Consider the following 11,312-nt stretch of genomic DNA (forward strand, 5'->3'; position numbering starts at 1 on the left):
TTGGAGATTTTAATGCGGTTCTCGAAACCAAAACAGATAGGAAAAATTCTGGAAAAAATAAGAAATGGGGAAATACATTACCAAGAGCCTTTTTTGATTTAGTTGACGAACAAAATTTGGTTGATGTATGGAGAGTAAGAAATCTGGAAAGAAAAGATTTTACTTTTTATTCAAATATGCACAAATCTTGGTCACGAATCGATATGATATGGTCAACAATATCGTTACTCAATGAAGTAGAAGAAATAGAAATACTTCCATCTACTTTTGCTGATCATAACCCCATAGCTATGACAATGCAGGGAACTCGCAGGAAGCGAAGATGCTACTTAAATAAAAAATTAATGAACAATGAAAGATTTGTAGAAAAAACAAAACAGGATATAAAAGAATTTTTCGACAACAATATTCGGGCGGAGACATCAATGTTAGTGGTGTGGGACGCCTTTAAAGCGTACCTCAGAGGAATATTTATAAATGAAGAAGCATGGGTACGAAAACAACGTGGAAAAGACTATAAAAAATTGATAATGCTGATGAGACAGGAAGAAGGTAAATGGAAAAAAGGAAGAAATGAAGCCAAAATGAAAATTAAACTCAAAGCACTTCAACACAGATTAAACTTGATACTAACACACGAAGTAGCAAGAAAATTGGAATATACAAAGCAATATTTCTTCGAGAACGCAAATAAGCCGACCAGATGGCTAGCCTATAAAATAAGAAAAGAAAAGACCAAAAGAGTAATTACAGCACTCAGAGATGAGAAACAAATGGAAAAACACAACGCTGCAGAACTCAATGAAATAATAGAAAAATACTACAAGAATTTATATCATCAAGAATATTTAAATCCCGAAGGAACAAAAGATTACTTAGCAAAATGGAATAGGAAGAAATTTGATGAAAAACAAAAAGTTATACTGAATAAACCTATTTCACAAATGGAGATAGTAGAGGCAATTCGAAAGCAAAAAACCAATAAAACCCCAGGCCCGGATAGTATTCCAATAGAAGTGTATCATAAATTTGAAGACCAAATAGTAATACCATATAAGGAGGTGTTACACGAAATCGAACAAGGAGGAAAAATGCCACAAACTTGAAAGGAAGCATTGATTATGCTTGAACATTTAATTCTTGACCATTAAACTGTTGCAGGCTGGGACATTTGTGTTCATCAAACTCAATAAAGCATTCTCTTTTATTACACACATGGCTATAACTTCCAGAGTCCACAAGCCAATGGTTCTTAAGATTTGCGTTTGAATGGCATATTATTTCCTTTCTGTCAGATTGTACTCTCAGAACTGACATTTGTTGTCTCAAAAAGATCCCTTCTAGTTCCTTCTCGTTTCAGATAATTTACAGTAAAATCAACAGGTCTTTCTGTGCTTGTAATACAGCAATTTGATTTTTGAAATTCTCAGGTAGACTATTGAAGATAGAAACAATGATCTCTTTGTCAGGGAGTGTGTCTCCTGAAGCTCTTCTATCAGAAACAATTTTCAGAATTTTATCCAAGTGTTTAGCAACTGATTCACCTTCATGCATTTTGATACTGTGCATGCTTTGTCTAAGGAATAATGCTTGTGAATCATCCTTTTGCCCATAATGACCTTTGAGCCATTCCCACATGTCTTTAGCTGTCTCACAATCCACTAGCAACTGGCATTCCATTGCATTAACATAACTCATAATTAAGCCTTTTGCAACTGCATCTCTTTTCAGAAATTCCCCTTTTTGTGGCTGCTGATCAGGAACATCTTTATTTAAAACATCTTCAATATCATGTACTGTCAAAGCTATTTTTTATCTCAGTTGACCACCATCTATAATTGTGGGCAGTTAAGGTAGGGATTTGAAAGTTTGGTGCACCACGAACTGTAGTATTTCCATTGTTATTCACAGGCATTGCTCTTGAAGCAGAGGCTGATTCCTCACCTCTTGACATTCTCAGTTTGAAAGGCTGCACTGGAGAGTTGCTTTTCCTTTCAGCGTCTCAGCTTCGGTAAATGCAGGGATTAGTTAGCACTCTGTTGACTTTGTAGATTTGTCTCCGGCATGAGCGGGGAACGGGAGGTGTCATTGCAAGTCCGGTAAACAAAAATCTCGTGGCCAAAAGCTTCTAACTTCAAAAAGGATTCTCTCTGCCCTTTCTAATTCAGGTCAAGAAAACAATGGGGTTCTTTCTGTGTTGCAAATAAACCGCCCTCTGCTACAACTTTGTTGGGATTCTTTGATTCAGGGTCGATGGTCGTATTGCAAACACAAGAGCCACACTTAGTAAAAGAAAAATATCTTTACTATAAAAACAAAATACAACATGGGTATGGTACTTTGGATAAAAGAAATAAAATAAAAGGTTACATACTTGCACTTACTCTCAGTAATATATGCTAACAGCTATCTACATCTTTCTATCTGTCTTGGCTTCTAGAAGAGAACTACCGCTTTGGTTCACACAAAGGGCCATAAACTTGTGAATACATTAATGCTAGATCAAAGCATTTCTACAAACAAGATGTTAGTTGACCAATACAAAGGTTACAGGTCACTTCATTAGGATAAACAACTCCCACAAACTTTCCCGCCGTTGAATACATTATGTAACGTAACATCCTGTTTCCTAACAAACAACATTTAACTCTGTAATAGCTGAAGTGTAAGCAACTTGCAATTCCAACAGTATCTGTACTGATTCAGGGTCTGCTGTTTTGCTGTCTAATCTCTGTGCATGGTTTAGTTCTGTTGCTTCTCATGTGAAGGAAAGTTGAGCATTCTTGAGCATATAAACAGGCTGATTGAAGAACATGCGGAGAATATCCTTTGATTCTCTACTGCTCTAGCATTGGATTCATCTCATATGTGCTGCTTTTGTTTGGAGATGAGGTGCTATTAAGAAACAGAAAATGAAAATGATTACTGTGCATTGTATCTAATGTGCATAGAATCTAATATATGGCCTGCCTAACTTTTATTGATTGGCCTTGTCTAGTGCATATGTAACTTTGCTCAATTGAGTGAGGAGCAGGGTTTTTCATGGCTGTAGTTTGCTGGCTTTATGACCACCCCATTTCACTAGCAAACAATTATAGCTATAAATGACATTAAATGGTTTGCCCTTTTCTTAATGGGAAATCGCTTTGTAACCATTACTGCACACTAGGTGGATCTTTGCTTTAACAGCAAAAAAGGTCTAACGTTAAATACCCTACATTACTAATGAGTTTTCAGACTAACATATGAATACATGAAGCTGCCTTAAACTGAATCAGACCCTTGTCCATCAAGATCCGGACTGTCTACTCAAACTGGCACTGGCTCTCCAGAGTCTTAGGTAGAGGCCTTTCACGTCACCTACTACCTGATCTTTTTAACTGGAGATGCTGGGGATTGAACCTGAGACCTTCTGCACACTAAGCAGATGCTCTACCACTGAGCCGCAGCCCTTCCCCAAAGTATGAAACAGGTTTGTGGGCTAAAGCAACCAGATTTGCAGTTGACAGTCATGGCCCAGGCTTAGTGTATACAAAACTGCTAATCTGGGTCAGACAGGAGAAAGGAGTGTGCATGACTATCTCATACAATAAATTCCCTCCTGATAATAAACTAGCATATCAGGCTAGACCAGAACCCTTTTTGTCACTTCATTTTCTGCATAGATGTTGCTTTGGTATGAAGAACCCTTTAATTGTGTGATTCTGACTGCCTGAAAGAGAGTATCCCAGACACAGTTTCGCCAGTTTTGAGAATTAAACTGGCTTGTCCCTTTCAATGGTCATAAACTTTTCCTGTAAGAATAGGTGTCATGCTGCACTGTGAGCTTTTTGAGTAAACAGTGATAAGACTAGAGTCATGAGCCTGCATTAATGCAAATCTAGCATCGTTTGATATAAATCTGGAGACCTCTACCAGATTGGAGACCTCTTTCTTTGGCCTAGTGCTGTATCTTTGGTGGGCCCAATCCAGTGTTTCATAGGAAACACTGGATGTCAGTAGTGATATGCCACTTGCAGAAGAAGCCATTGCTTTTTCTTCCTCATCTGTGTCCTTGTATATGGAATGTTTGTGAAACCTGCAGCCAGAACTGCCCTAGGGCTACCTCTCTGTGGAAGACAGTGTTCTTGGAGGGTAGGTTTTGCACATTCTCTCCAGCATCACCATGTTCAAATGTTCCAACATTTCAGTGACAGCTGGGACAGCTGTTCCTAAAGCCAGTGGCGTCTGTATCTGAACACCAACCTGTACTTACCAATATTTCTGGTCATCGATCTCAGCCAGCCATCCTCTGAGCTCTTCCACAAAATCTGGATCCACATCAAAATTAAATCTCTCTGCCTTTAAAGGGGGGGGGGGAATTAAAGCAGCTCAATACATTCATTCAGACATTGGTTTATGCAAGCTTTGTTGAAGCACAACTGTCCTTCAAGAACACTTTCCACTTATTTTGTCTCCAGTCTCCTAGACCTTGCCAAAAAGTTGGAATCTGCAAACTTCCACAGTGTTGCCAGGCATGGAAGAACCTTGATACATATACAAAGAAACATTAGAGTTGGGGAAACAATGAATTTGTGCTTTACCTCACAATTATTCTTCATCATGTAGTTTTCCCATATTGCAGATGGGACTTAAAAGTAAAGTGGCTTGCCTGTGGCTGAAGCAGGACCTAGGCTGAAGTAGGATTTCCCTGCTTCCATCTTATCCAGTCCTAGTCCCAGGCTATTAATGTTTAGGTACAAGTTATGCCTAGTGAGTTCAAAGTGACTTACTCCCTGTTAACATTGCAGTCCCGTGTGGTGCTGTTCCAGTCTAAGCCACAGCAGTACCCTGATTTTCTAAGGCAGTGGTGGGCAAACTCATTAGTAAAGAGAGCCAAATATCAACGGTACGACGATTGAATTTTATTTTGAGAGCCAAATTTTTAAAACTTAAAACTATATAAAATAAATAAAATATAGGTAAGTACATTGTTATTAACTTAATTAGGGTACTCCTAAACTGGCCTTTGCTAAAAATGTCCTCAATCTGATTGAGGTACATTCGCTGAAGTCGACCCCTTCCAGCTCTCCCATCCACACTCGTCTTGTATACCGGTACTTGTTTCGTCTCCTTTCGTTCATCCTCTCTATATGTCCAAAGTATCCATAAAATTAAATCATGACAAAATAACTCATGACAAACACTAATGTGAACAATGGCCTTGCATCTCCTTGGAAAGTTCAGGTAAGTCAGGTTTGTATGTTGTTGTTTTTAATTTTAGGCACACACTAGAGAGCATCAATATGTATGGCCTCACTGGACCAGATTCAAGGTTCTTAGCTAGCAGCTAGCATTCTGTTCCCAACTGCAGCCTTCCAGAGGCCTCTGGAAGCTCAAAGAGCTGTTTGCCCTCCCCCATTCTCTCAACAGCATTTCATATTAAGAGGTTCAGTGTCTCTGAATGCAAGCTTGATTAAGTTCACAATATATTTCATCTCTATGGGTTCCCCCCCCCTAAACCTCCCACCCACATCCTGTGGCAGTGGCTTTCACAAGTTAATTGGGTGGGGGGGCAGTTTTCAGAGGCCCGCAACAGTCATCCTTCCTACCCAGCTCAGCTGTTTCAAGCACGCAACACCGAAAGCAGAGTCGACAAAAAGTGGCCACTCAAAGTTCCCTCTAAGCTGAGTTAGTGTGGGCTAGCTCACAGTTTTTTAGCCTCCGGCTCACACATTTTTGTCTTAGCTCAGGAAGGATGGCTCAAGAGCAAACTCATTTATGCAGTAGTAGCCAAATCGCTCGCTCACAGCTTTCATGCCAGGAGCTCACGAAGTAGAATCTTTGCTCACAGGGCTCCACAGCTTGGAGGGAGCACTGAAACACCACAATGGACAAGTAGTCTTGGAGAGTCGTGCAGGACACCTCCAAGTAAATATGGGTGGGTTGTTTTAAAGGGGCATCCATCCACACTAAATCTTTGGAAGCACATTGCAATAAAGCCCCAACAACTTTATACAGAAATACTGAGCTTCCATACCAGTTGCCACAACTAGCCCACCACACAACCAGGATCAAGACTCCTAAGTGGACCAACAGACAGGCATACACTCGTTTGAGAAACTGAGTATTACATTACACCACCTCTGGAACATTACAGATCAGTAGAGGCAGCACTGCACAATGGTCAGAGTTGCAGATTGATGAGGGGAGACCCAGGTTTGTATTCTCACTCTGCTGGCTGAGTGACCCCGGGCCAAATCTCCCCTTCTCTACCTAACCTACCCCACAAGGTTGTTGTGAGGATGAAATGGAGACTCATGGGCAGGGTCCCCAGCTTCCCTGGCAGGGACACTATGTTAAGAAATCTCTCACAATTTTGCAGCCATAGCAGGCAGGAGGGAAGGAGGCGAATACCTCCAGCGCCAGAGACTTGTAGAGGAAGAGTCAAACTTTGGGGACTCACCCGTGCACCAGAGGGCCAAGGCAGCAGGAGGCAAGAAGCCTGGGCGAGCTGGGCTCCTCCATGCCTGGCAGAAGATGAGGTGCAGAGGTGAGAGGTGGGCAAGCAGAAGAGGCACTCAGCCAGCCGCACAAGCTGCGTGCAAAGAAGCTCCCGCCGCCCCAAGCTTCAGGGCTGCCTCGTTAAAGGAGTGCGGAGGCCAGACTTGCAAATGAGAAAAAGCAAGCTCAGGGTTGGTGGGTCGCATTTTGGGGTGTGGAAGAGAAACCGGCTCCATTCCTGGAGTTTTCTCGAGTTCCTGCGCTTTTGGTTTTGCTTTTTGCCAATCCGCCTCCCAAGACTGTTCCAGGTGCTCCGGCCTGAGGGCTGCTGGGGCTTCCCGCAGTTCGGCCCCATTATATCCTATGGGCCATTGAAGTCAAGGGCAAAAACATGGGGTATATTCTGGGAGCTGGAGGGGAGGGGGTTTGAGGGAGAGGCTCCAGAATTGCAGGGTAGCTGCTGGAGCCTCTCCCCAAGATACCCGCCATGTTTCAGGAACATTGAACCAGGGGGTCCAATTCTATGGGCCCCCAAACAGGTTGCCCCATCCCCTCCATTGTTCTCTATGGTGGGAAAAAACGTTACTTTTTTCCCACCATAGAGAACAATGGAGGGAATAGGCCGTCAGCGCCTACGGCGGAAGAGCCACACTCAAGGGGCCAAAGAGCCGCATGTGGCTCCCGAGCCGCAGTTTGCCTACCACCGTTCTAAAGGAACTGCTGTGTCAGGCAGCACTCCCAAGCTGCAAACCTGGCTTTTCAAGGGGAGTTTTAAGGGAACTTTAAGACAGAGCTGAAGTTCCTGGTCTACCTTTCTACTACATGAACCTCTGTCTTGTCAGGATTAAGCTTTAGATGGTTCAGTCTCATCCAGCCCATTACTGACTCTAAGCACAGATTCAAGCACACCAACAGCATCCTCAAAATGCTATGGAAAAGGAAGGCAGAGCTGGGTATCACCAACATATTGGTGACATGACAGCCCAAACCACCTGATGACCTCTCCCAGTGGCTTCTGAATTAGTGGCAGACCTCCATGGGATCTGCCTTATGCATTTCCTACATTTGGTAAACATTAAGGGCTATTTATTAAATGATTGTGCAAAGTTCTTTGAAATTTAGACTTGGTCCCATTAACTCTCCTCCCTTGACAGCATGGAGATTGTTTTCTCTCACTCCTCTGCCCATGCCGCCAAAGTGTAAGGCAATCATATTCGCAGTTATCAATTAATGAGATGGAATGTTGTATATACGCTTGGGGGGCAGCTGCAGTTAAAACTTCCCAAGAAGAGTTTTTATATGCCTATAAGTGTTTAAAGGTTTCTTGGATGCCTTTTTGACTTAAACCCATGCCTTCATGCTTGTCAGTGTGTCCTTTTCTGTGGCTCACTTACTCTTGAAAGACTTCTCACTGTCCAAGCTTATCCCATGAGATGGTCAGCTTTTAGCAGTGCTGTCAATAAGAGTCACTTGCAATGCTGGGGTAAACCCCCTGGTTGCAGAAATATATTCTAGGGCCTTGTCTCAACATTGTGAATCAAATGTGAAAAATCAACTTACCTGCCCTGATATAGGAATGTTGTACCTCATCATTGTGGCAAAGTGTTCGCAGTTAGCTTTGGCCAGATTATATCTCATGACCTTGTCCACCATGTGTTCTGCTCTTTTTATCACACATCGCTGAGGCAATGGTACATAGTCTTGGTCATACTTATTGTATACAGCAGAAGCCAGGACACCTTTGATATCCTTCACTTTTTCTTTTCGAACTGCATATTTTAATGGAAAGTGGCTGACAGCTGAAAATACAAGTGGTGAGAAAAGGATTCTGTTGTACATGATACATAAACATCAGAGTTACTGACGCATGCAAAAATGTCAGTCTGAGCCAGCTTTTTTAAACTGTTCTGTGACAACATAATGTCACCTTGAAACGTAGTAATTTCTCTGGCTTATATGTTACAAAGAGACTCTGGTGTCATCTATAATTTGTGACACTGTTCAGAGCAAAAAAAAATAATTAAGCAACTATTAAGGTTTCAATTAATGTAGGAATTGTAGAACACTGTATGACCTGTATAGAGTCCCTCATGATTCTACATGTGTATGTATTATTTTATCTTTCGCAAACAAAGACATACATATACCGTTGTCCTCTTATTACCTGGCCATGAAAAATGGACTACATTTCCATCTCCCACATAGATACCCCAGTGCTGGAATCCTGGCATCTGAAACTGCATCATGTCCCCAGGCATTGGTTTGTCTTTGTTCCAAAGTACATTATCGATATCCTTTGTTATACCCTGAAAACCATCCTGCATTCAAACATGAATGATACAGTTAGATAAGTGGACGGGATATAATCCATACAAATGAAATAAAAAAGGTTCCCTTGCTCGAAAGCCAGTCGAATCCGACTCTAGGGTTGCGGTGCTCATCTCCGTTTCAAAGCCGAAGAGCCAGCGCTGTCCGAAGACGGTTCCGTGGTCATGTGGCCGGCATGACTAAACAACAAGGCGCACGGAGCGCTGTTACCTTCCCACCGAAGTGGTCCCTATTTATCTACTTGCAATTTCTTGCTTTCAAACTGCTAGGTTGGCAGGAGCTGGAACTAGAGACAGGAGCTCACCCCGTCTTGCGGCACCCGGGTTTCAAACTGCTGAACTACCGACCTTCCACAGCCTGCAGTTCAGCGTCTTAACCACTTGAGCCACCGCAGCTCCGTTTACAAATGAAATACTGGTGTGATAAAAATCTCAGTTTTCCTCTTTGCTACATAAATACAAAGGTGGTGTTCAGGAGCACAACTTTCATTTATTTGGCAGCTACATAGCTGGAAAACATTAGAAGGATCTTCTCTCTGCTTCTGATTTCCATCGCTGCATATTTTTTTGTAAGCTAAAGGAAGCATTTAACTTAATTTTTAAAAATTCAAGTAAACAAATATGTCAGTATTTTATCATATTATAAGATGTATGGAATGAAATTCATGTGGCTTCAACCACTAGTGCCCTGGGCAATTGCATCCTCTCCATCCCATACTGCTCTGTAACAGCTCACCAGTTGAATGTGAAGGGGGGGGGGGCGTCGGCTAGGTTAATGGCGAATGTCAATTGAGTGTACTCTGAGAGACCCCTCCAAATCCCGCCGAAATATTAAACAACCATTAGCAGTACTGGCTTACAAACTATGGGAAGATCGAATGGAATGAAAAATCGATTGGTGGAAACTAAAGAGTCCCTGGAGAACTCTTTGCCAAATGAAAGAACAGACAGTGTTTTGTGCTGCTTATCAAAATAAAATCCTATTTTCCTAACAAAAAAGCGAGCGGAACTTTGCAAGGGCTGCGTCAACCCGAGGACAAAATGGCGTCCGGACAAACGACCGCAGCTCCAACACCAGTTGTATGTGACTCCTGCATGACCATATTTGGCTGGCAAAGTCTGCTGGTGCTAAATGCCAATCTAAATGGGCAGGCAAACTTGTTATACAGTATTTACCCCTGCAGATAAACCTGTTGATTGTTTCTTTGAAATCACTCCAAAGACTTGGGCATGTCTAGTGAGATTTTTTTTTTTTTTTTACTGTTCCTTTAGATAACATCCCACGTGTGGCCTGCCTCAAATTGCTTTGGAAAGTCTTCTCAGTTTCAAATGTGGCTTGCCGTGTAGTGTCAGCAGCTAGAAAGGTCATATAATCAACTCTGGGATATTAGGTGTATGTGGTCTGCCCTGACAAATGAGTCCTATCAGTTGATATATAAATTTACCCCGATTTTCTTGAAAAAGTTGGCCATCTCTGCTTTTCTTCTTTGTGGATCTCCAGTCTTCTCTGCTGTTACTTCAGGTTTCTTTCATTCTTTACTGTTAATAACAATGAGGGAAAGAATCTGAAATGTTAAAAATAATCTTGCTTTTTTAAATCCCATCATTCATCCAAGGAGCTCCGGTTTCTGTATGCAGATCTCCATTATATCTCCACAACAATCACATGAGGTAAAGTAGTCTGAGTGGGTCTGACTGGCCCAGATGAGGTTCTGTGGTAGAGTGGGGGTTCAAATCTGGATCTCCCAAGTTTGTCACTCTAACCACTTGACTTTGTCAAGAGGTTTTTGGATGTCCAAGATATGTCTCTAATCAGATTACCACAGTTTAAGTATTTTTACCTTCTCAAGAATGATAGAGGGTTTGTAAACAGAAGCCATGCTGAGTTTTTCTTGGCAATTTTTTTTCTTCTGTATGTAGGGTTGCCAAGTCCTACCTTGGCTCGGAGCGCGCGCCACATCCACGTCACCAGGAAGTGACGTGACCACGCGAGGCACGCTGGGGGCGGGGCCACGACCATCTGAGGGGAAACCATAGAGTTTTCCCTCGGATGACCGTGACCCCGTCCCCAGCGTGCCCCACATGGTCGTGTCACCTCCTGGTGACGTGCACGTCGGGGTGGAATTCCCCCCAGCGCCCGATGCGGCGGCAGGGAACGGGCCTCTGGGGCGGGGTTTTCCCTGCCCCCCGGGGGGACTTGGTAAGCCTATCTGTATGTTTAGTAACTGTGAGACAGTGTAGTATAGTGGGTCATATCCCTGCTTAGCAGTGAAGCTCATTGGTGACCATGTTCCAGAAAAATAGGGAAAATAACCCCAAAGTTACCAAAAAGGATAAAGAAAATGTTGAATAAGCTTAACTTTATTCATGTGTCCCTTTCCCTGGAGAACTCTTTGCCAAATGAGAGAACAGACAGTGTTTTGTGCTGCTTATCAAATTAATTACTCTTGAGCATTGGTTCCATTGATAACTGACGACCTGGAAGAAGGCTACTGAAACATG

At 42.5% G+C, this 11,312-nt stretch overlaps 1 protein-coding gene across 1 annotated transcript; it reads right to left on the reverse strand.

Annotated features, from left to right (window-relative positions):
- Positions 1-2,782: 2,782 nt before the first annotated feature.
- LOC107125958 (HRAS-like suppressor 3) lies at positions 2,783-10,305 on the reverse strand. Its single transcript, XM_015429443.1, has 5 exons — positions 10,256-10,305; positions 8,648-8,801; positions 8,044-8,282; positions 4,256-4,341; positions 2,783-2,895 (listed from the first exon to the last, which is right to left on the reverse strand). The coding sequence occupies exons 1-5, from the start codon at positions 10,280-10,282 to the stop codon at positions 2,838-2,840; spliced, it is 564 nt and encodes a 187-aa protein (XP_015284929.1). The 5' UTR covers positions 10,283-10,305; the 3' UTR covers positions 2,783-2,837.
- Positions 10,306-11,312: the final 1,007 nt, after the last annotated feature.

Source organism: Gekko japonicus, unplaced genomic scaffold (genome assembly GCF_001447785.1).
Source record: "Gekko japonicus isolate JY-2015 unplaced genomic scaffold, Gekko_japonicus_V1.1 scaffold169, whole genome shotgun sequence".
NCBI classification, from domain to species: domain Eukaryota; kingdom Metazoa; phylum Chordata; class Lepidosauria; order Squamata; family Gekkonidae; genus Gekko; species Gekko japonicus.

Coding starts and splice junctions, on each gene's coding strand:
- LOC107125958 (XM_015429443.1), bottom strand. CDS start 10,282: ATGGCCAACTTTTTCAAGAAAATCGGG. Junction 8,802..10,255: donor ACTTTTTCAAGAAAATCGGG/GTAAATTTATAT, acceptor GTTTGAATGCAG/GATGGTTTTCAGGGTATAAC. Junction 8,283..8,647: donor AGTCCATTTTTCATGGCCAG/GTAATAAGAGGA, acceptor TTGTATTTTCAG/CTGTCAGCCACTTTCCATTA.